General features: G+C 47.8%; 1 protein-coding gene across 1 annotated transcript in view; it reads left to right on the top strand.

Moving 5' to 3' along the window:
- SYT17 (synaptotagmin 17) overlaps positions 1 to 20,815 on the top strand; it is a 39,951-nt gene extending 19,136 nt beyond the window's left edge. Inside the window, exons 6-8 of the mRNA XM_086473109.1 lie at positions 3,140 to 3,260; positions 4,053 to 4,208; positions 20,619 to 20,815. Coding sequence (XP_086329235.1) covers positions 3,140 to 3,260; positions 4,053 to 4,208; positions 20,619 to 20,815 — 474 coding nt within the window. The remainder of the gene's footprint in view (positions 1 to 3,139; positions 3,261 to 4,052; positions 4,209 to 20,618) is intronic.
- The last annotated feature ends 4,196 nt before the right edge of the window (positions 20,816 to 25,011 follow it).

The raw sequence follows: 25,011 nt of genomic DNA, 5'->3' as shown, positions 1-25,011 counted from the left end.
GTGGGTTAGGCAGCAGTGTGATGTTTATGTTATAGCAGTTCCTTTAGTAATGGCTGCAGGGGTTATGGTACATGGTGCTGGAGAGGGTTCAGGTGGGGTAGATGCCTAGTTCTCCTGCCTGTGCCTAGGTGGGTGTTATGTACCCAGTCTGATATTGTCAGTGCACAACGTGGGGCAATTTTTCTAAAATGGAGCATAAATGTAGACATGTTGGAAGCATGGAGATCTGTCTTCCCTTGCTGAGCTTCACTGCTCCTCCCTGACCAAGGGAAGCCTCTTAGTTCCTGCACATCTTGGATAAGGTCAACAGGTTCCACCAATGGACAAATGCAGAAGTAATTACCCTAAATCTTAATGTGGGTTTTCAGTACTCCAGGCTTGAGGTGACTTGAAAGGTCCCGCATCCCTGCCCAGTGCCAGCCTGCCTCCTGGCTGTGCCAGAAGTTTGGTATTTGCAGCCAGAGCTCTTTGATTGTCTCTTCCCAGCAGGTAATAACATCACTAATTAGTTTCCTAATTTGTGCTGTCCAAATGTACCTGAATTTCTAGGAATTAAAACCGGCATGGAACCTGACGCAGTGGTGAATGCAAGTGGAAGTAGGACTGGGTGTGTTAAAAATGTTGGTTATATGCTCTAAAAAATGAGCTGGGGTCAAGGGGTACCTCAGGTGGATCCTGTTGTGGGTGGCGTGGGCGCTGCGATGCTTCCTTACTGTCCTTGTAATAGACTTATAAGTCACCGACTGTTCTTGATGATAAATGTGTCTTCAGGCTGTTCCAGCCACAGACCTGAGAGGAGTGCTTTTGGGGGAAATCAAACCAAAGACGATAGCTTAAATTAGATAGATGATGTTTAAATCACCTTGGATGTGAGGCTCTCTTGGATCCTTATGTTGTGCAACCATTAGGCACAACAGTGTGTGTAGGTATGGCTTGACCTTGTGAAAGTTGTGAATATTGTATGTGTATTGGGTCACGTTTGTGTTGGGGGATGGCTTTTTGATGGGAGGAACTTAAAATATCATATATTGAACAGAACTGTGATATGGGAGTTGTCAAAAGCTGACTGAAGAGGGGTGCCTTCTCAGTGAAGCAAAAATACTGTAGCAACAGAATAAAATGCACATGATGAATGTACGTGTGCTGTGTAGTCAGGTACTGCCACATAATGTGGCCCAAGAGATGATATGACAAAAAGAGTTTGGGTTAAGAAATCAGATTATTTTTCATGTGGGGGAGAGGGGCTATGGGGAAGGTCAGGCAGAAGGTTGGCCAGTTTGGGGTGGATGCTGCCAGGTTGTCTCTGGAGCTAGCTCCTGGGGCAGCAGATCATGCAAGGAGGGAACATGGATTTGTCTTAGGATCTGTGATGTAGATCCACACTTTTTTGCCCGGGGCTGAGTCAGGATGCCGCTGTACTTGCAGCCTTCACCATGCTTCCCTTGTCCTTTGCTCATTAAATGTGCAGGGTTAAATACAGAGGGGTTGCTTTGCTGGTTCCTGAAACGCAGAGACCTTTGATGTGAAATCAGGCAGCCTATTGCCATATTTTCTACGGAAAGCCAAAAAAGGATATTGAATTAAATTGAATTGCATTATGTAGCATCGGAGGGGCAGGACTTCCTCAGCCTGCCACCTGCTCCTGCATGCCATGCACGTCCTGCTGCCTTTGCCGAGAGTAGTCAACAGGAACAGGAGAGGAGACAAAGTGCCTCGGGGAAAACTTTTAATACCATTCCCTGACGTCAGTTTTAGCGCTTGGCTTGTTAGGTGAGGAGCCGAGTGACCTGCCGTTAGCAGGAGCCGTTCTGTGCTGCTGGCTGGTCAGGCAAGAGGTGCTGCGCTGCTCCTGGCAGAGGGATGGGGCTTGGGGTTCCCCGAGTACCTCCTCGGGTTCAGTCCGAGCGCTCTGGTTCCTCTGCACTCCGTGGGAATTGTGCTTTTCCATTTTCAGCTGAGTAGCTGTGAACTGGTTGGATTTGCTGGCAGCCCTAGCCTCAGTTTCCCCGGAGCCATTGATAGCTTTGCTGGGGTGGGTACTTCGTGTGCTGGCCCTCTGCTGATTAACCTGGTTCTTTGGGTCAATTCAGGCTGTGACTGTGTCTCAGAGCTTTTTCTTTATTTTCTACCCAGTCCTTTAGTCTCTGATTGCTGTAATCTAATATTTGGGTCATCAGTAAAGATATTTTGTTGTGATTGTCGCTCCCTTTCCTTTTGGGAATGGTCTGTGGCCATCTGATCTACGCTTTGTTTTGAACTGTTTGGCTATTTGAAATGAAGAACTAGCTCTGCACTCTTGCGTAGACCTGAGACGGGGCAGGTGGACCAATGCCCTGCCTGGGCTGGCTCATGTTTTTTCAGAATTGTTTCATTGTGTGTATTTTGCATCTGAGAATGACAACATCTCAGAGCCAGGTCATGCTGCTGGGGGAGGTTATTTTAAGCTGTCACGTCTGAGGAGCAGTGATGTCAGTTCTCCAGCTCTCTTTTAATTACTAGTTTTAAGCATCATTAAGTAAAAGGAGAAGAAATAGTGGCTAGGACAGGTATACTGATGTGAAGCTATGGCTGTGGTACAGTCTGATGAACAGCAAGGGTACAGTTAAGCTGTGCTGTGGTCTTTGGGTAGAATGGGCCAGAGGCAGAGGGAAAGTCTCCTCTGAATTGCCTTCCCGTGGCGCACGAGTGCAATAACCATCTCGTGCCTGAACTTCCCAAGAGGCTGGTGTGGTCCTTGGGGGCTGGGAAGGAAAGAGGATGTCTTCTCCAACGGGTCTGTGTGGTACGTTAATAACGATGTGAGGTTGGTAACATCAGAACCACCTGGAACCGTTCGAAATGGAGCAGGTAGAAACTACTCACCTTGCATTCATTCCTCCTTATAGGTCCTCTTTTCATGACTGCTGAAAAGCTGGTGAAGGATCAGCGATTAAAGAACGATCTTCACCTGAGGATAGTATTCTTTGTTGTTTCTGCTCAGCATGAGGTACCACCAGATGGTTCTTGGTTGCGATTTAGAGCATGACTAAAATTTATTTTTCAGGCACTTAGGAATTAAATAAATCCCATTTGTCTCTTCCTGCTCTTCCTTTCCCCTCCAAGTTCTGTTCTGAATTTCCACATTCCGTTTTCCTCGCAGAATGAAGTGGAGCTGGGAGAGCTCCTGTTGTCACTGAACTACCTACCCAGTGCGGGAAGACTGAACGTGGACATCATTAGAGCAAAACAGCTTCTTCAGACGGACATGAGCCAAGGTTCAGGTAAAGGGCAGTGCATTTCTCACCTTACTCATGCACAGATTATATGTGCTTTTAAAGCAGATCAGTGGTGAGGCTGCAATCTGTGGGGGACCCAGGGGGATTTGGATGCTCAGTTCCAATTAATACAAGGCTCTGGATATTCTTTTTGTATATATAGCCAAGAATAATGAAAGTATTACTCTGAGTTAAAATGGAGGGTGTGAATACCTTTGCTATATTCAAAATAAAAATCTCTGAACCAGGGTGAGGTGAGGAACTAGGAGCTCTAAATGACACCCATATTGTGTTCTGTAAGGCAGCCTGTTTGTGGCTGCACTGTGTTTTGCAGATGCTGTGTGCTGCCTGAGTGTTAATGTTGCAGGGGTTTCATGTATGATATCTAGCTGCTCTGTGGATGGCTTGCGGTTTTTCTAGTGTCCATGCATTGCTTCCTGCTGTTTCTGAGCTGGCTGGCAATTGCATCATACGTATGTCCTCAGATGTTTTTCCCTTGTTCCCTGACCCAGCCACTGCTGCTGCCAGAATATTGGCATTTTCCAAAAAGAACAGTGTGCTTGGCCTCTATCAAGGCTGTCATTAATTGTGGTTTTGGCAGGGAGCATTTTTAATCCAGCTGCATGACTTTTGTCTCCACTGCAAATCCCTGGGAGCAGCACTGTGGTACAAGTCCCAGTCATTTCCAAATGCTGTTCTCCAGCATGGTCCATCCGTGCGGTGCCCAGCCTTCACAAACTGGAGTACTGACTTGTGACGCCCATAACGCAGAGCCTGTGTTTTGTGTTTTTTTGTTAGATCCCTTTGTGAAAATTCAGCTTGTTCATGGATTAAAATTAACAAAAACCAAGAAGACCTCCTGCATGCGGGGGACGATAGATCCCTTCTACAATGAGTCCTTCAGCTTCAAGGTTCCACAGGAAGAACTGGAAAATGCCAGCCTAGTGTTCACAGGTAGATGTGGCGGTGTTAACAACTTGGCACAGTCCTGGTTGTCTCAGGGGTGAACAAAGAAGCAGCTGTGGGTGTGCAGATGAGCCTGTGCAGGATGATGTCTGTCCCATCAGCCACCCTACAAGGGGTGACCATCGCTGGGGTCTCCAGGGAAGCTTAATTAGCACTCCGTCCTCTACAGAGCTGTTCCCAGCATTGCCGTCTGATGGTTGGAGCTGTCTGGGAGCACACCTCGTCGATCCTGCACTTGATTGGTGCCATTGGGAATGCTTTTGTGCAGAGGAGGAGGCATTAATGGCACTTCTCAGCAGCAACCAACTTGGGCATAAAGTCAAAAATTAGAAGAATGACAGGGAAGTATTGAACAATCCCAGAGCCCAAACACTGGCAAAGATAACTTCTGGTACTTGGCATAATTTGCTGGTGAGATGGTGCACCTATAGGTGTTTGACATCACCTCTTTTGTAAGCAGGTTTGTTCATGTCTTTATTTTTAAAGGGCTGGGACTTGTTGCCAAGCCCTGCATGGCACAGCTGAGGTAGACTAAGACACAGACCATGCAGGCTGTGGGCCAGGAGGAGTCCCAGAGATAACCTCACTTGAGAGCTTTGTTAGTGCTGGAGATGTTTGGCTGGGATAGGAATTCTTATTTTTAAACAGTTTCTGAATCTCCTATTTTTGGTCTCTAGGCATGAAAACAGGAGAAATTAGCAATTGGGTGTGCTGCTCGGAGCAGGAGTGGTAAAGGGCAGGGATGAGTCCCCAGCTGTGCTCTCACCTGAAGCCTGGGCAGCAGTGGTGGGGCTGAACTGAGGCTGTGGACGCGCTGTGGCCGGTGGCCTTTTCTGCTGTTCTGCAGCGTGGAGGTCTTGGGCAGGGCTGCAGGGACCCCTAGGAAGTGGTGGGTCTCCCTCCCACACCATGGCTTCACCCAGCCGATGTGTGCTGTGGATCTCAGGAGCAGGGTCAGACCTTCTTTCCCTCTGGAGGAGCAGAGGGGCTGGGTGGTGGGATGCACACTCTTCTGCCACACTGGGCTCCCATGCTTCCCAAACATGTTTTTTGGCAACTTGCCACCCATTACTCACCATCTTTCAATGAAGAGAAAGGAATCTGCATCTGAAAGAACATATTTTGAAGTATTTTTAAATTTTATTTCTTACATGGCGGATACACGTGTCAAAGCTGGTACAAGGAGCCTAATTCCAAGCCATTTGTTTGTTTCCAAACATGTTACAACGAAAGTGATGCTGATCAGCAATTTAAATTTTGCCCTTCATGCTCAGAATTTTCCTCAGCAAGAAGTCTATAATTAATTACTGCTTCACATGCACGTCACCCTGACTGTACCTTGCATGTGCAATGATGAATTTGTTCTTGGAAGCCTCCATCAGGTGATCTTGTGACAGGTGTGAAATACTCTTTTCTTTGTTTTCCCCTTTTCCTAATAGAAGAAGAAATGCAAACAGAGTAGCAGCTCTGTGCAGTCAGAAGGGTGAGGGGAATATGCTGCCCCTCACCATGGCTGATAAAGTTAGCGTTAACGAGTGGATGTCTGATTATTATTTTTTTTCTGTGCAAATGGTTGTGTTCTCAAATAAGTCAATGGGAAGTTAGCTGATTTATAATCATATGTAATGCAGTTGGGTATCAGTGGCATGCCTTTTAAGTGGTGCTTCACTTTCTAAGTGGTGTTGCTTGCTTTGAACATTGCAATAAATAATCCCAGGCCAGAAATGTCACCAGCAGCTCCAAAGCTGGGAAGGAGCATGCAGAGCTTTTCAGAGAAGCAGCAGGGCCGGGTTCCTGTGGCTGTCTTGGACTGAAGGGTGACACTCAGCTTGGGCACGGCACTGCTGCAGGTGTCGTTGGGCTTGCTGCTTTTGCTGTGATCAGGACCTGTTGTTTTAGATACGTGGTTTGGGTAGCCAATATCTGGCTGGAGCCAGAGGTGTTGGTCACGTTGTTGTACGTACTGTCTTCTGCTGGTTCCGTGTCTGCGCTGCCTCCTGTTGTTAGTGGAGCCAAGAGTCCCTCTTGTGAGGACCTCTGAGTCGGGACTCCTGCACAGGTGTCTGCAGTGTCAAGCGAGTGAGGTGGTTCAGGGGATGTAGTGGTGGTGAAGATGCTGAGCCACCTTCAGTGTTCACCTAAGTGGTGGAGATGCCTTGGATGTTGGTGGAAGTGTGTCCCCAACAGGGAGTAAAGCACCAGTTTATTCTGTGTGCATCTATGAGGTTTTAATAAAATGAGTATCAGCATGCAGCTTGGCTGAAGTTCTGGGATGGGGGTGGGGGTGGTGGTATTCCCCATATAGCTGCCTTCTTGTCGTCTTTGGGTATTGTGCAGATTAAAAGCTGTAAAGGGCTTCGGGATCTTTTGTTAAAAGACAATAAAGAGGAAGTAGTTGCCAGCATGGAGAAGCTGAACCTTGCAATGTCAGGATCTTTTTATTATTTTGCATCTCAACAAAGCAGTAGCATAAGCCACTTTTTTTTTTTTTTCTCCAGGTTTTTTGTTTTAACTTGGGGTGGTTTTTTGGCTGCAGTGGTGGTTCTTTCTGTTGTGTGTTTTGTGGGAGTTGTTTTTTATTTCTATTTTTTTCAGACCACAGCTCTAGTCCATTAGGTCAGTTAATTAAATTTGCTGTTGAGTCAAAGTCCAATTGAAAAGGAAAATAATCTTGCTTGAAGGGTGGGTGATGATGCTTTGAATGGAGAGAGAGCTGTAAAAGCAGTCATGGGAGCCAGAAGTGAGTGTGTCTTCAATAATTTAAAGGAACCTTTTTTGTGGCTTCATATTTTGGACCCAGTCTGCATCTGTCTTTACATTGGCTTGGCTTCACGGGAAAGCAGTGGAGCTGTGCCAGTCCCTATCAGCTGAGACTCCTGGCTCCCTCTGTGTGGCTGGTACCACACTGCAAAGTAAGGCACTATCTAGACAAAGTACAATTAATTTTTTTTTTCCTTGTGTGTTTTTCTCCTGTGCATCTTGAATCAAACTCTCTGGGTTTAGTGCACTGTAGTAAGAATTTATGCACCATTTTGCTGTGACTTTAGCGAGGACTGTGTGCGCAAACACTGCAGATGGATGGTTTTCTATAAAGCACTGTTCTGCTCCCTGCTTTCCTGGTGGTGCCCTGGAGAGCTGCACTTTGGACCTAACAAAGGGTTGAAGTGCAGCCAGACTAGGAGACGGACAGTGGGTGCCCCCAAGATGGGGTGCATGGGGTGAACTCTGCCTTAGCCAAGGTTTGGGGTTGTTTGGGTTATTCTTAGATCTTTCCTCCTCCTTAGGCATACTAGGATTCAAAAGTGTAAATTATTGGCGCTTACAGACCAAATGTTTCTCCTTCCACACTGGTGCAGGACGTCTTCTACGAGCTGTCTTTCTGCCTTCCCCTCTGTTCCTACCTCAGGTGCTTACTGGAGCTGTCACTGACTCACATGTCACAATTTAGTGCCTAAAATGAGGTGGGATGAGCTCAGGTGAAGATATCCTCTCCAGGAGGAGGATTGCTGCTGCAAGTGTCATCTGTTGACAGCTTCTGAGCAAAAAATGCTTAAAACCAGGAAAGTGACTGATACTTGTAACCTAATGCCCAACAGAAGAAAGATGATGAGATGAGTGAGCGAGCTAGTGGAGAAAATGTTTGATTTTCATTTACTCCATCAAACATGTTGTCTATGTAATGGACATCCACATACATACTGTAACAGAAATGCACTTTTTTGAGTGGGTTTTTTCCCCACTTTTCAATTTGGGTGGTTTTTTTTTGGTGACTTGATGCACATTGCCCCCCTGTGCCATCTTCTCCTCGAGTGCAAGCAAGTCAAGGGTTCCCCTCTTACAGAGAAATGGATCAGGCTTTGAAAAACAGTATGTTCTCATAACCATATATACCTGTAAACAAAGGTGTTAATGATTCTTTGTCCCGTGGTATAAGGGGAAGGTGGAGTTTGGCCCCCAGCAGGAGGGCTGTCAGCTGCTGCCCAAGGTAATTTCCAAGCAGAAAAAAGGATATTTGAAGTGCGACTGTAGCCTCTGCACTCGGGAGGGCTGGATGCTGGGTGCCTAGAGACACTGCACACTCACCGCTGGTGGGTTTTGGGCAGGCTGTCCTCTAAATCCCAGCCTAACCTTCAGAAACCTGGGATGTGCAGCAAGAGGTTAGACGGCACCTGAAATGCGAGCACTGTGGTTTTCTGTTAATGATTATAATGTTAATAACAATCGTTGGTAATGCTGTTTGTGTTGCAGTAAAGCCCAGATGGCCCAATAAAAACCACCAGTGCTCAGGGGCAAACTGCGTCTTGGTGACTTGTTAACATCTTTTGATCACTTACCATAAAAAAATACAACCTTCAGTGCTCACAGTTAGGGAGTATATATCTCCCTGAGGTCCTGTGGTGAGACTGTGTTTCTCCATCTAAATAAGCTCTTGTACATGTTTACATGACAGGATCTTTAGGGCTTGTGAAGCAAGCAGGGTCCCCAAAGACAGAAAAATCATTTTCATGCTCTGGGTGCCATCTGTGCAAATGCAGAGGGAAAACCTGCTTTGCTGTCTGACCTGGCCGAGAGCGTACACAGAGCTGGGACAAGCATCGGGGCTGATGGTGTCCGATGGAGAGCAATGGTGGGGCTTGTCTTACTGCACAGTTCCCGTGTGAAAGGTGGCCATGGCTCCAGCAGGACAGCATGCTCTGCCCAGGAGAGGGAAGTGGGCTGGGGCAGGGTTTGCTTGTTGATGGAGAGATAGGCCTCCATGCATGTGTGACAGCTGGTGAGATCTTCATCATCAGTACTGTCTGAGGGTGCAGCTTGCAGGTGTATTCTCTTATGAACCATTTATATGATTTCATATTATTTTTTTTCACTTTTCAGTATGTTTTAAAAATGGACCATGTCTCAGTTTTCTATAAAGATTCAGGGCCAATTTAAAAATTTTATTTATTTTTTTTTAAGTATTTGAGTTCCTGAGGGAGCACTGCTGAACAGTGAGACTTTGCACACACCTGTACCTGTAGTTTCAGCAGCTGCTGCAGGGGGTGCTGACAATACCATCAAGCATCTCCATGCACCGAGTGCTGTAGCAACGTGTGTCTTCAGACCTCTGGATCACTTTGATGCTTTATCCCAGGGCTCTAATTAACTTCCAGTTAATAGGCAGTACTTAATTAAAATAACAGATTGCTGTTCAATAGCAATATACCTTGTTCCTCTGTTGGCTCATTTTCCCTTTCCCTTGACCATTTAATGACATTTGAATTTTTGGAGGGGAAAAAAGTCACTGTTAGCGTGTGTTGCTAATGGTGCAGTCCTAGATAGTTTGGTTTGCTTTCACAGAAATATTTTCTTTTTGAAGAAATACTGCCTGTTTGAATGTATTCATTGCTTTTGTGGTATTACAGCTTGAGAGGAGGACACCTTGAAATCCCGAGGAATTGGGTCTTCCTTGAAATCCTGACTTCTTGTTGGAGGTGGATGCTTTGAGATGTTTCTGGAATAAATGGTCACTAATGGCAGAGACAGCCCCTGGTGAGCACAGCTCTGGCCTGCTGCCACCCTTCACTCCCATGGTGTTGGAGATGCTCTGGTACAGACCAGTTTGGTTTTGTATGTATGCTCTAATGAGCATTTTTTTTGTATTTGACAGAAAATGTTTTGAGGTGCTCTTGATTCACATGACAAGAGTTTCTGGGGCAGTTGGTGGTGGTGGAGATGGGGGCAGAAGGGCTGACCCGGCAGAAAAGGCTTTTTGGAGATGGGTCAAAGCTGAAGGTGGTCATCAGCTCCAGACCTCACCTTCCAATTGAGCCCAGGTTAGGCAGAGGGACAAACTGCTGTGTTAAAGGCTTACAGCTCACGGACCCACATTTACCCATCGCAGCTGGAAATAAAACTAACTAGGATCCATTCTGGGTGAGCCCTAAAGTTGGGCCTCCAGGCAGCTTGAGTACTGGTTGAGGAGCAGGCAGCTGAAGCTCCTCAGACTTTTAAAACTATTTCTTATTTCCCTGTCAGCTCTGGTGATCAAACTTGCGGCGTAGATGTTGGACACAAGGTGATGCTTTTGGTGTGTCCTTGCACTGCACGAGATTTGTAAAAGTCCCATGAATGGGATGCAGAGATAGCAAGGCTTTTCAATGTTTTTTTGTGGGGGTTTTGTTTGGTTGTTTTGGTTTAGTGTGGGTTTTGTTTTGTTTTGTTTTGTTTTTTTTTATAATTAACAAGCTGGTTTCCAAACATCCCAATTAGCTGAGCAGGTTGAAGGCTTATAATGGTTTTGTCCTCAGGCTTCTTCAGAAATACGCCTGAATTTTGATTTGCCTGGCTGTGTGGAAGCGTGACCTTCAGATGCCAGCATCATTTTCAGATGCCCATTTGCAGGGATGGAAACTGCAATGTGCTTGGGGTCATTACACATCTATGTTTTGACTTGCTGCTTCAGATGCTCATATCTCCTTTCTCCTATTGCATTTTCTTTCCCACAAAAAAATATTCAGGCACTTTGTCTTTTGCACACATATATGGGGGGAAAAAATAATCTCCTCTAATATATGACACAAATGACACTGATTTTTTTTTCCCCATACTGGAACACAGGAGGAAGAAGTGTTTTCTATTTGGAAATGCTATCACATTGGGCACTGTAACATCTCTTAGATGGATAGATAATTAGGCAGCTTGCTGCTAGAAAATTGTTTCTGATTGTCTATTAGACGTGTGTTTCTGAAGTATTGGACTGTCTGTATATTACACATATCTGGTGCTCAGAAGCAGAATCTAATCTGTGCTTAAACCTGTGTAATCCTATCTTAGCCAAATGGGAAAAAAGAGAAAAAAACATTGATGTCAGCACTGGGTTTTCTGGGGATTTATACCTGTTTAATTTAGATCAGAATTTGGCTTTTGTGTCTGGCGTTATAAAATACTTCATGTATTTATGCACCAGACGCCATATGGTCTGTGCTCGTGTCTGGGGAGAGCAGAGTGCTCCTGGCCGGTACCTCCCACGGTCCCGGCTGCTTTGCTTCGCGTCTTGTGGCCACACGAGGTGACCCAGCAGGTCTTGTGAGGACATCTCCTGCTCTTGGAGTGGTGGGAGGGGGGCACAGGGAGATGTGCTGGCAGCGGGAGACCTTGGCCTCCTGGAGACCGCCCCACCTGGCAGAGTCTCTCCACAGTGGGTATGATGCACGGGCTTTTAAACCCTTTTGGGATGAGGAAGGTCCCTGTTGCTCTCCATCCTCCAGATCCCCATCTATGGCTTCCCGATCTCCATGATAGGTGCTGTTTGTCAGCCTGGAGCAGCTGACACTAGAGCAGGCAGCAAGGATCAGCTGGAGATGCTGAGTGGGGTCCTGCAGCCCCAGTCCTGGTTCAGGGTCACTCAGGGAAGATGCTCCAGGGGTGGATTTGGCTTTTTTTTTGCAGCAGACTTACTGCTTTAACAAGGAGGAGTGAAAGACTATTAGTCCTGCTGAGAGCAACAAGATGCTAATGCTTCCTGAGCCAATCTGTTCCTTGCTTAGAAGGCAAAATTAGATTCTGCGAGTGGACTGACTTAGTTAATAATGATGCCTCATTGCAGACATGGCAGAAACCGCTTGTCCTAGAGCTCTCTGGAATTTTTGAGGAATCTTTTTCTCCCAAAGAAAGGAGCAAACCCTCCTCTCTCCAGGCTGATCATCAGCGCTTGCTTGTTTTGCCAAGCCCATTAATTTAAGCAGTGTCATGCCTCTCTTGACCTTGGTGTTTCATCTTGTTTGGCTCATGCCGTGGTGAAAAAAATTGTTCAAACGTCTCACAAGACCGTGATCTTTCTGTGTATCAAATGAGGAAAAATCTTGGTGGCAGTAGTCGCTCTAGATGGTAGAGCAGTGTCTGGAGATGAAATGCCTGTGTTGGCCCCGTGGCCATCAGAGGAGACGCATGAGTGTGCTGGCAGAGGCTGCCTCTCCCGCACTGCTGTCCCTGCCTTCGTTTACAGGTGCTGTATGACATTGGCGTTGGAGCCTGTTCGTGTGAGGTGTATAAATATGCATGAAGCTATTCATGTGCTTTGTTGGATCTGGGGCTCAGTACAGAGAACTAAAATGCAATTTAAAAAAAAAAAAAGAAAAAAAAAAGAAAAAAGAGGAATTGGAAGTGGAAAAAGCGAGCTGTAGATACTCCTTTTCAATATCTTCTGGGCTGTTGCAATAGATGCATCCAATCCATTATTCCAGTTTCTCCTGATGAGTTAATTTTGTAAGTTGTCATCCCTGCGTGTCCTTGAGAGCTCTGCAAGACACGCTTGTGCATTTGCTTTTCCTCCGCTCCCTGGGTCCCTGCTCTCTCCTACGGGACTTTCCCTGTCTGAGGCCAGACCCTGATGAGCCAAATGCCCGTCTCGGGGCACACAGACGGGGGCATCTGCAGGGTGCCCTTCCCAGGCTGCCCCAGCCAGAGCACAGGGGCTGCCCTTGGAGGAGGGTGAGGAGGGAAATGGTTTTCCAAAGAGACTTTACTTGATGTGGTGCTGTTCTCCCATATGGAGCAGCAGCTGGATACAGGTGTCTCTGTGCCTGGCCAGGATTTGGCCATGCTCTCGGGTGGTTCCAGTTCCCAGTGGAGGTGGGCAGGCGCAGATGTTGCAGGGAGCAGCCTCGTGGGGGAGATGCTGGGAAGCGAGTTTTACGTGCGCATCAGAGCCTGATGGAGATTAAATTGATAAATGTGAAACCACTGTGTCTTCTCCTGTGCCTTTCTCTCATCTCTACTAAATATTACAGGCCATGCTTAAGGAGCAAGGGGCAGGATTTGGTCCATACCTGTGACCTTTGCAGTGTGCATCATTAGTCCTGCTGCTGCCTGCTCCTAGCAGCACCCTCTCTGTGCTAAACAGCTTTTTAGTATTGATGTCAAGCAGTTCAGAAGTAGTTTTCAGACCTACTTAACCTGACGGCTCCGGCCCACTAGCTGATGGCAGAGCTCAGCAGCCAGCGTGGAAGAGGCTGGGTGCTGGTTTCTGCCTGCAAAGGATGGGGGATGAAGCGTTGTCTGAATGAGTGGTGTGAGCATGTGAAATAGGGCACTTCTGGAGACCCTGCCAACCTCTGAGCCTAAAGTGGGGAAGTGCAGGGAGTGTTTATGGGTTGGTGCTAACAGGACTGTGGTTCCTGCCAGAGAGACCCCATGGTCTCGTGAGACCTGTGTCCTCAGGGAGACTCTGCCACTCAGTTGTCCGTGTGCAGCCTCAGGAGCATCTTTGCTTGTTTTTCCCTTTTTCCCTGGTTTGGCTGTAATCCGAGGATGTGTCTGGGCACAATGTGCAATGTGGCCGCTGGAGCAGGACGCTGGTGGCTGAAGGTTTCCGGGTGTGGGTTTTGCAGCTTGCTGCACAACGCCAGCCAGCAGCAAGCATGGCTGCAGGGGTGCAGTCACGTCTCTGGGCTGCGGGGTTAGGTGTGCCTGTGCTGCAAAGCCCTTGCAGAAAGAATATTTACCGTGTAGGTGTTTATTCGGTTCCTAGCCTGGTGGGCCAAGGGTATCAGGTGAAACTTCCAGGCTGTGGCAATAGCAATTGCAGGTATGTAACAGTGGGTAGGATTTTTTTTTTAATGACTTTGATGCCTGATGATTGACCCAAGCACCCAGTATTCTCCTCTAGACCAGCTATAAAACTTAAGCTGGAGTTTTGCTCTCTAGTATTTAGAGTGAATAGCTCTATCCTGTAGTGGAAAGGAAAAGAGCAGTGCCTTCTAATTCCTTTGGGGTTTCTTCCACTGGGGAGCTGGTTCCTGTGACTGCTGTGCTGGGAAATGCCCCCACAGCAGTGGGCTGGCTCTCTAATTGTGCTGGCTGGCATGTTGTGCTGCAACGTCGTGTGTCAGAGGGGTGAACAGGAGAGCACCGAGGGGTAATGTTATTTAAGGCCTTTTAAAATATCCAGGATGCAACCAAATTGCTTTTAAAAATAAATTAAAAAAAATAAAATAACTTTAGGGGCAGTTTGTTAGAGAGTGGGTAGTGGTGTGCTGTAAATAAGCTAATGGCAAACTAGTATAAACTGTGTGAAGATGTTCTGCTTGATGTCTAGCCTGAGTAAGAAGGCAGATGAAAAACAGAGGCATGGTCCTGCTTGTAATTACTTCTGAGTTAAATGGTTTTAATTGCGTTGCAGGTAACTGATGTAGGTGACTGAAGAAGAGTTAAATTATTTGTGCCAGAGCTCCCACCCACTCTGGTGCGCTGAGATTTCTCTGCGTTACTCTGGAGAGGCGGCAGTCCAGGCGAGGCTGCAGCCAGTGCTCGGGCAGCTGCAGGCGGCAGCAGAGATGCTGGGTGGCCGTAACTGCTGGGCACGTCTGGCAGAGGGTTTTCAGCCAGATGCAGATGCTTTGTGGCCCCAGCTGAGTGAGGTGCTTCTGCTTGTCCCCCATCACATAAATGGTACTGATAGCCTTGAAGTTAGCTTAAGGCAATTTTCTGAATTAGTGCTCCTTGGTCATTTCAAGGCTGTTAATATGTTTAATGAAAGGATGAATTAGTATCTGAAATGCCAGCTTAAATTTTACTATTGCGCATAACTCATAAATCACAAACACTTTGCAGTCATGCCCTTCACAGGTACTTGGTTTACAAATCTCAGTGTAGAGGCAAAGGGGAAGGTAAAGTATATTTTGGCTGGGTCTGGTGCCAGGACTGATGCTACCCAGGCAACCTCATGGGTCAGAGGCAAGTGCCAGATTATATAGCGACATGTGAAACTTGACTAGTGAAAAGCAATTCCATGTGACCGAGGAATTGGTAGGAGACAAGGGAAAGCTCAGGCTGGAGTTGCACCTGGAGGCAAATGTTGGAGCTCCAGGTCCCATTGCATCTCTTGGCAGTCCCTGCCGCTGCTGGGGTGCAGCTCTGGGCTGTGCAGTGCCTGGTGCCTGCCATGCCACGCTGCTCAGCCCTGCAGGGAGCACAGCAGCCAGGCTGGGGGTGCGACCCAGCCACCCCTCCTGTGCCAGAGCCCTGGGGGGAACCTGGGCCCCCACCCTGAAGAAAAGTTTCATGTAGCACCCAGGCCCCTATCAGTTTGGTATGGATCACTTGAGAGCGCTGTGTCAACAAGTGTATAACACGAAAATGTTTTATTTGCATCACCGATTGGGTTTGGGTGGCAAGGTTTTGGTAGCAGGGGGGCTGCAGGGGTGGCTTCTGTGAGAAGCTGCTAGAAGCTTCCCCCATGTCTGATAGAGCCAATGCCAGCAAACTCCAAGAGGGACTCACCCCTGGCCAAGGCCGAGCCATCAGCGATGGTGGTAGCACCTCTGTGATAACGTATCTAAGAAGGGTAAAAAAACCCTGCACAGTTGCAGCTCACAGAGAGAGGAGTGAGGGTCTGTGAGAGAAACAACCCTGCAGGCACCAAGGTCAGTGAAGAAGGAGGGGAAGGACGTGCTCCAGGTGCCAGAGCAGCGATTCCCCTGCAGCCCATGGTGAAGACCATGGTGAGGCAGGCTGTCTCCCTGCAGCCCATGGAGGTGAATGGTGGAGCAGATATCCACCTGCAGCCCGTGGAGGACCCCACGCTGGTGCAGGTGGATGCCCGAAGGAGGCTGTGACCCCGTGGGAAGCCCACGCTGGAGCAGGCCTCTGGCAGGACCTGTGGACACATGGAGAAAGAGGAGTCCACGCTGGAGCAGGTTTGCTGACAGGACTTGTGACCCCACAGGGGACCCACGCTGGAGCAGTCTGTTCCTGAAGGACTGCACCCTGTGGAAGGGACCCACGCTGGAGCAGTTAGTGAGGAACTGCAGCCCATGGGAAGGACTCGTGTTGGAGAAGTTCAGGGAGGACTGTCTCCTGTGGGAGGGACCCCACGCTGGAGCAGGGGAAGAGTGTGAGGGCCCCTCTCCTTGAGGAGAAAGGACCAACAGAGACAACTTGTGACTAACTGACCACAACCTCCATTCCCTGTCCCCTTGCACTGCCAGAGCAGAGGAGATGGAGAAATTGGGAGTAAAGTTAAGCCTGGGAAGAAGGGAGAGGCGGGGGGAAGGTGTTTTTAAGATTTGGTTTTATTTCTCATTATCCTACTCTGATTGGTAATAAATTAAACTAATTTCCCCAAGTTCAGTCTCTTTTGCCTGTGACGGTAATTGCTGAGTGATTTCCCTGTCCTTATCTCGACCCACGAACTTTTCATTATATTTTCTCTTCTATGCCCCATTGAGGAGGGGAGCAATAGAGCAGCTTTGGTGGACACCTGGTGTCCAGGCAGGGTCAACCCACCACAATCACATTACTTCTTCTCAAGAATTCAACCCTTTTAGTGGAAATAAGTGAACCCAATTTTCTTTTCTATTTCAGTATTTCTATTATAAAGAGATTTTTTTTTTTTAAAGAAGCCTTTCTGTTTCCAAATGCATCCCTCAGTAAAGAGCAACTGCAGAAGGAATTGGTTTGACCTCTGCTTCCTTAATTGCTTTTTGCTCTGTGTTGGCCTGGAAATGGATGTTGCTATTGAGTCAATTACTACTAGTGGAAAAAGCTCATGAGATCAGGTGTGTATTTTCTGTCAGGAAAATAGGTTTCTTAAATGGAAAGCAGTGTCTACCTGTCCATAACCAGAGTCTGGGTCAGTCTGAACACCCCAAATGATAATAACCTCATTTTCTGCTTCTGAGCAGCTTCATGGAGTTACTGGTTTTTGTGGCCAAGGGCAGATTTAATCTGAAATCTGTTCTGAGCTCCTTTGAGACTCTGGAAGGGGATGCTCAGACATCAGGGAATACAGATCAGTCCACTTGTACCGTAACTGGGGCTCAGAGTGTGATGCAACACCCAACTGCTGTCCCCTGGGCTGGACCACAGGGCCTTCTCTACCTCTGCTTGTTGTGAAAGAACCAGAAAGGAAAGAGTAGGAGGTTTTTTCCTCCCAAGGCTGAAGACGTGAGCCTGTATGGAATTGGCTTCACTGCAGGTGAGACTATAGCCATGGTACATGGGTCACTGCATGCATGTGTGTGTGCAAAAAGCAGAGGGGCTCTGGCAGAGCCTGCCCATTCCCAGGCGGGTGGCCCCTCCACAGCTCTGAAGGGTTTTCTTCTCCAAGGGGCTCCCAGGTCTTCCTGCAGACACCTGCTGCATCGTCAGATACCCTTCCAGCCAGGGCAGGGGTCAGCCCAGGAACAGTGTGCAGCTCGCCTGGTACCTTGAAAAGTTGTCATTTTGGGATTGTGTCTGAGCACCCAGAGTCTGTCTGTGAGTGGTACATATGGGGTCTGTATCGAGAGTGTGGTGTTAACCACTTCTGCTGGGCTTTGGAGCAGACTGAAGTGCCAGACATGAGTGCAAATGGTGTAATAAGTATAATGGCTCGTGTGTGTTTGTTGGCTTTCAAAGAAACGGTTTCTCATCTATTTGAGAAGAGAAGTGATTGCTGCAGGAGAAGAAGGAATGGGGGAGAGCTGCTCCCCCTCCCTGGACCAGGACGGGAGCTCGTGGCGCAGCGAGTGCCAGTGACACAGCCAGCCTCTGCTCTCAGCTTCTCACCTGGGCTTATGGGCTCCTACAGTTTTCCTTTCCAAGCTGTTCTTGGAGGAACCTGTGACAGCAACAGGGAAAATTGTGCTCCTGAATGTGAGCAAAGAAAAGGGCTTATTTTCTCAACACCAATTTTAGCACCTTCTCCTGGGTAAGATCCATGCAACAGCTCCCTGCAGCTCAACCAGCAGCAAATTTGCTCAGCAAATACTCGCCATTTTAAGAGTGGAATAAAGCAGTTGGCCTCTGAGAAAGTCATGTCCTTGAGTTTTAAAGGCTTGTGGGCTGATGAGTGAAGCTGAATTTTTGGCACAAAGATCTCTTGTCTTTTGAGAAAGCTGCTGCAGTGAAGCTGCAAGTTTGTAAACCCGAGGTCGAATCTAGCGCCACCTCTTAATGGTCTGTGTGTGAATAAGCATTTGGCCTTGGAAAATGTCTTCCCTGTTCTTCAGCAATAAGTCTACCTCTGTGCTATCTAAACTAGTTAATGATAGAAGCAGCGGTGCTTGTATGATTAGCCTGTTAATACCCTAAGTGAATCAACATGCTAATTAACTGACACGATAAGATTAGCAAGATGCTTTACAAGAATTCAAACTACTTGGATCAACAGTAAAATAACAGGTCCCTTTAGTTAGCACACCTCCTCCATTCCTGACATGGATTATTTTTGAAGAATTGGTATACTTCAGGTACTTACCCACTGTTAATTTATCCTGTGGTTAATTGATGGCCTTTAAGACTTCTTGGTTTAAATTACTTGGTATTGTCTCCCAGGATTAGGGTTCATCTTCTTTCCTTCCGGAAGAAAAGAATGGAAGAAAAGGAAAGAAAATAGTATATAAAAAAATCAGGGAGGCATTTGGTTTGTGGGGACTTTTGTGTGATTTTATCAAAATATTTGATTTCTCTGGGATAATAAATCATGGCAGGACATTTAGCATAGTCATGCTAGCTACACTTGTGATTCATTGCCTTGTAGGAGTACTCGTTAATAACTGACAAGCTGTGTATTAGTTGGAGATGAATGGCTTAAAACTCTTCACCTCAAGAAAGGCATACTCAAAAGGTGGCCTTTCCAAACAGCACCAACCTGGCCTCTTGACAGGGGCACTTCCTTGGTAGCATGTTGCAGAGAACTGATAGCATCGCTCCTAGATAACTGGTGGCGACAAGCGGAAGAGATTCAGTTTTTCTGAGAGGGGTGTGGGGTGGTGTACCCCCAATTAATTTTTACTTGTAGTTTGAAGAGAGACTTACAATGGTCTGAGTTTCAGGGTAATTTTTTTTCAGTGTGATTATTTGGACATTTGAAAGTTTGCTGTTACCAAAAATATCCCCAGGTAATTTGATGGGCGGATGCATCTCTGCCCATAAACTGTGTATGTCAGAGCTGTCAGAAGGTATAAAGTGAGATGTAACCTTGCATAGCGTGATTTTGGGGCTGCACTGGCAGGTGGCACCTGAGTGACCCAGAGCGAGATCCCATACTGGTGCAGTAGCTAGGAACCAGCCTTTGCAGAGTATGGAGAAGGTAGAGATACCAAGTAGCACGTTAAAATAGTACTAGTTAATTGTGGGATTTAATAGGAAACACACAGCCTTGACAAAGATGCGTGGCTAAAAGTGAGGTCGAGTGCTTAGTGCTTGGTGTCCTGCCTGCCTGGGAGGGTGCGTGCTGCATCAGGGGGTGCTGCCATGAGGGATCCCAGATGTGGCTTTGCTGCCAGCACTGGTTTCCAGCAGCCCTGGAGAGTTGTTGCTGCTGGCAGGGGCAGTGGCGGCAGCGCTTGGCTCCATGTCAGCCTCACAGCTCTGCACCAGGCTGCACTCCTCCTTTGAACTTGGTCTTTCTGCACAAGCCTGGGTGGATTTGGAGCCCCTGCGGACATTTGTTCTTAAAAATCTCTCTTTTTTCCCGAGGAGATTTTTTAATCCTTAATATTCCGGACAGTGCCTGTGGATATCCTGGCTTCAGCTTACACAGACTTTTTGTTCAACTTCTAATGAGCCAAGGCAGGGCTTCAGTTTGCAGAACACAAAGTGCTTTTGCTCCTGTCCAATGGGAGCGTGCAGCCTTTCCTGGGATCAGGCCCATCATTAAGAGTTTACTGCTCCCTGCGGTCTTTTGTTCCAGGAGACTGGGCTAATCCAAAGGATGGGGTGTTGGGTTGATGTATATCCCTCAGTTCCTTTCCTGGACTTTTAACAAGCAGCTGCAGCGATAATTACGGCAAATCGTTTCTGTATAAACATCCTGCTGACAACCTGTACGTTGTGGTTCCTGTCTCTGAGTCGGGAACGCTATTGATTAGTACTGGAATGGTTCATGACACTTGCATTTGGAGGAGGACAGTTTGAGATGCTGCTTCTTCATTTGCCCAGGTGCAGGCCACTTGGCTGCTTTCATCGTTTCAGGGTGCCTAGGCAGAGCTTTTGGCATTTCTTTACATGATGTAATTCTACTTCAAGGCCAGGTTGGATGGGGCTTTGGGCAACCTGATCTAGAGGAAACTATCCCTGCCCATGGCAGGGGGGTTGGAACTAGATGATAAGGACTTTAAAGATTAAGGTCCCTTCCTACCCAAAACATTCTATGATTCTACTCCACCTCTTCTTGCTAAATACCATGATAACTGTGGATTTGCCCTGTCTATTTGAATTGTATTTCAGTCTGTAGTACAGCTTATCTTATTCCTTCCAAGCTCCTGATTCGATCTTTCTAGCATTTTTGAGGTGCTTGGTTATATATCGAAAATGCTGGTGTCTGGTATGCTGTGTGAGGGGGCGTTTGCAGGACGTTTGGTTTTCTGGGGGCACGGCTCTGGGTGGGCAAGCGATGGTTTTGCCTTGACTGGTGTCTGTTTCTGCTTTCCCCAGTGTATGGGCACAATGTGAAGAGCAGCAACGACTTCATTGGGAGAATCGTGATCGGGCAGTACTCGACAGGCGCTCCCGAGTCCAACCACTGGCGCCGGATGCTCAACACGCACCGGACGGCCGTGGAGCAGTGGCACAGCCTGCGGTCCCGGGAGGAGTGCGACCGTGTCTCTCCGGCGTCCCTGGAGGTAACATGAGGTGGGGGACCAATGGCAGTGAGACCAAGCAGGTGGACAAGGCAAAAAATAAACCACTGACCGAAACACCCCACCTCACACCCTACATGCACCCCACAGCAGCTCCGTTGGATTGAAGCAGCTGCTGGCACCCAACCAGCCATGCTGGCCTCTGCGAACCATGTCCCACCGTGTCCTGGCCATTCCCCTGGGGCCACCAGCGGCATGGCAGGCCAGACCTCTTGCTGCTCGCACCCGGCACCACTCGGCTGTTTGCATGCCGTGTGGCGGAGCACGTGGCCGGGTGGCGTGGGCTGCACGTGGAGGTGCCACGGGAAGCGCTGAGCGGGTGGAGGAGTTGGGAGTTGCCTCCACTGTCCTTCCAGTCCAAATCCATGGCTCATCCTCTCGGAGATATAAGTACCCGTGTGCTCTCGTTGGTGAACGTGGTAATTAGGCTAGAATATTTTTTTAAATGGTAGAACCTGTGGTGCAATTGATTCTGACTCCAGTTTTGTCCTTGTACTAGTTTTAACAGAATTAAGCTCCTGTTAGTACCTACACGTGCATTTTTGTGCTGGGGCACGTGTGTGGCTGTGTGGCCCCTCATCAAATGGATCTGATGTCACGTCAGTGGTGAGATCTGCCACTCTTGATAGCAGTCTGTGTGCATCAAGTAGATACATTGATGATATAGCAAAGTAAACACTTCCAATAGCATTTGTACCAGGAAAGCCAGCTCATGTTTTTTCAAACCTGTGTTGTGCAAATGAAACCTGCTGTGGGACTTTTGCTGTTAAGAAGACCCAAAATACAGAATTTTAATTCTCTCACAGACTGCGGTGGCTCTTTCTGTGTTGTATGTGTTAACCCAGGTAGTTCTCCAGGTCACCAAGTGAACTTAGCTACGGTCAAACTGTCCTGTTGGTTGCTTCTGTACATTTTATTTTTTCATAGCATATTGTCTGGTATGATGCAGATTGTATATTTATTGAAAATAAAATTCTATTTAATTGTGCCACGTAGACTGGAGTAGTACTTGTTAGCAGAATTCATCTTTGTATTGAACTCCATCAGTTACGCTTATGGCATAAGAAAAGCCAAAAGGTGGCAGTTTACTCCTATATTACTCACTGCAGATGAGCCAGGAGCAATTCAAGAGAAACTGGGGACCTGCTGATGGAGATCAGTCAGGAAAGCAAGCCAGATACGTAGGTCTGGCCATGCGTGGTTCCCAGCCAGAGCACACCCAGCACGCTGTGGGTTGGATGTGTCAAAGTCTCTGCACTGGGCTCTGGGTTTTGGTTCTTTGCAGGAGTGGGCCCCAAAATATTGTTATTATTTTGTTGCTCTATTTATCAACATTGAGGCTGCGAAAAAATCTGTGTCTTTCAAGAAATCAAACAAAAGGCACATCACCCCGAAGAGAGCTGGGCCTGGCCCATGACTTTATTGTCTTTCCATGCCTTTGTTTTGGAGAAGGAAAGATCTGTTGTGTCTTCAGCAGTGTTTATCTGTATTGGGCTGGGAAGCCTCAGGGTGTTACAGATGGGTCGGCTCTGCCACCACATCAGAGCTGCTGTGATCCAACAGAGGAGATGGGAAGGGCCCTGGGCTCTGTCCTGCTCCCTAGGTCAGCTGTGAAATTGTTGGGCAGTAGCCCATGGCCCCTGCAGTGGCCCAGGCCTGTGACCTGCTGCCCCTCCATGCACCCTGCAGTGCAGAGCCTTCCCATGGCCACGCCGGTCCCCAGGGTCCCCATCAGCTGCTTGGGAGAGGTGCAAACCAGCGTGCTCTCTGTCCACCCTGGCCCAGTCCCTTTTTGCTAGAAGCGGGAAGGTTTCCTTGAGCAAAATGGAGGTGGTGGTTGGGGCAGGGAGTTGGGGCTGGGTGCTGTGGGAAGCTTTGCCTTTGCTTGTGGCCCTTTGACCTTTGAAACTGGAGGTCAGAGCGATAACAGTCCAGAGCTGGCATGTGGTAGGGCAGGCAGCAGTCATCTCCCTCCTATCTGTTCATTAAATGCAACCCGAAATGAAATCCCATTACCTCCTGTGCTTTTTGTATTTAGATTTTTAAAAAGAAAATACATATATATGCATATTTCACCTCTGCTCTTTGGCAGCTACAGTTAGGGATAGGTGAGTCTTAAAAAGCCAAAAAAAAAGCTTAGTGCTTGTTTGGGCAGATTTTGGCGTGTTGGTCAATAGTCCTTGCTGCTGTCCAGGGTGTTTGTGCTCCAGCATGAAGGTCTGTGTTGTAACTGATTACCAGCATCCCTGCAGGACACCTTCGGTCTGGGACCTGCTCTGGTTTACATTGAGTCATGAGTGTTTCAGTCCTTTCTGCGCTCAGAGCTTCCCTGTGCATGTTCTCCATGTGGCAGCTGAGTCTGAGACAGTGACCCTGCCATTGTGCAGGAGGGAATGCAATGAATACAAGGAGGCTACAAGAGATGTTGTCTCCCCTCTGCATCCAGAAGCCATCTCTGCACAGCTCGGGGAGAGTGACAGTGTGGACATGCTGCTCCCAGGCAGAGCACAGCATGGCCTTGGATAGAGGATGGCAAAAAAAAGGCCTTGGTGACCGTGTTGCTGAACCATCACCCAGTTGCTGTGGTTGGGGTTGAACACAGGTAGGAGCTTACCTTGTTGGTGTGCTGGTTGCGCACTCTGACCTCTGGTGAACGCCTTCACTTCTTACTGACCACTGCACGTGGCTCCCTGCTGCTCTCCAGCACAGCTGCTGTATGTTAGCAGCACAAAGCGATAGGGACAGTGGTTGCCACAGGGCTGTGCATGGGCATCCTCGTTCCGAGCATGTTGTGGACGGTGGGTTTCAATTCTTGCCTCTCTGCAAGGTGAAATTCCATCTCTGTCCCACAGCGGGGTCAATAGCAGATCTCTGTTCTCTGGCTTCCTCCTGGTTTGTCTCATCAATAAATCACAGTGGAGCAGGAGCCCAGAGGGTATCCTGGGCAAACACGTGCTGTAGGAGGCTGCTCTCTTCCCGTAACACAAAATGGCTCAGACAAGGGGCTGTGGTTTCAGCAATCACTGCCATCGACATTGGTATTCTTCCATGTGGGGTCCACGGGCAGCAGCACAGGCTCCAGGCATCTAAGGAAGCTGACCTGAGACCTGCCACGTGCTTTGCTAAAGCACTGGGGATGAAATGTTAACAGAAGGCGCTCTTGCCCATGAGTCTGTCCTTGGAGCCACAAGGTATCTGTTTGACAGGGAGGGGGGTATCATGCACATACGATGCCAAAAATTGGCGAGGGAACCTTGAGGAAAGGTCAATATAAGCAGGATGGAAGCCCACTGAGGAGCTCCTGACCTGGAGTGCAATTGGAAAACAGCGTGGGGAAGGAGAGGAGCAGAAAAGGCTGAATAAACGAGATGTGGCTGTGCCCCTGGGGCTGCATCCAGCAGGTAAAACACGTCTCATGTTTTGTGAAATCAGAAGTGAAAAGGTTTTGTGAAATCGAAGTGCAGCTGCGGCTCCAGCCGGCTCTGCGTGCACGACGTGCATGTACTCTCCCAGTGCTAGGAGCAAAGCTGGTACCCAGCTGCTGTGCTGGGCATGGAGCAACTGGCTTGGGGGGCAGCACGGGGGGCTTGGCCTCCTGCCTGCGCTGGTGGGGGGGGATGCTGCTGCTGTGGTGGGTCTGTTAGAAACAAGATTAAAGTTATTCTGGATCTCTGCTCTCTTTAAGCGTAAACATTTGTGCTTTGGGAGTAGATTAATATGCTCAAAGAGTTTTGTTCTGTAGTTTGCTGAAAATTGTGTGTAACACTGGCTTTATCTGGGGATGGCACACAGTTAAGAAGGGAGAAGACATGCCTTGGCTTCTAATACTCTGAATTCCTTCATTTTTAGTGGTCTGATATATCAATAGGCTTTTCCTTGAGCCATATAATTTCAGATCAATGTATGGAACTGCAAATGGCATGGGAGGGAGTTTTCTTAAAAGGTTTTATTTAATGCAAAGACAATTTAATATATGAAAGTTGGTTGAATGAGTTACTGTCTCTGGAGTAAGTCTGGATGCTTTGCTGTACTGAAATCTTTGTGTCCCCCCAAATTGTTTCTACTTGAATCTTGCCTGTAAAAACGAGTCATCCCAACTGAAGTCCCAGAAAATGCTGAAAATTTTAATCTGTAGCTAAGAATAAAAAGGGAATGGCATTGAGTGTGTTCCTAAGCAGTTCATTTAG

Source organism: Leptosomus discolor, chromosome 14 (assembly GCF_034619465.1).
Source record: "Leptosomus discolor isolate bLepDis1 chromosome 14, bLepDis1.hap2, whole genome shotgun sequence".
Classification (NCBI taxonomy): Eukaryota; Metazoa; Chordata; class Aves; order Leptosomiformes; family Leptosomidae; genus Leptosomus; species Leptosomus discolor.
The sequence above is the reverse complement of the archived record's forward strand: the minus strand, read 5'-3'. Positions and strand labels throughout refer to the sequence as shown.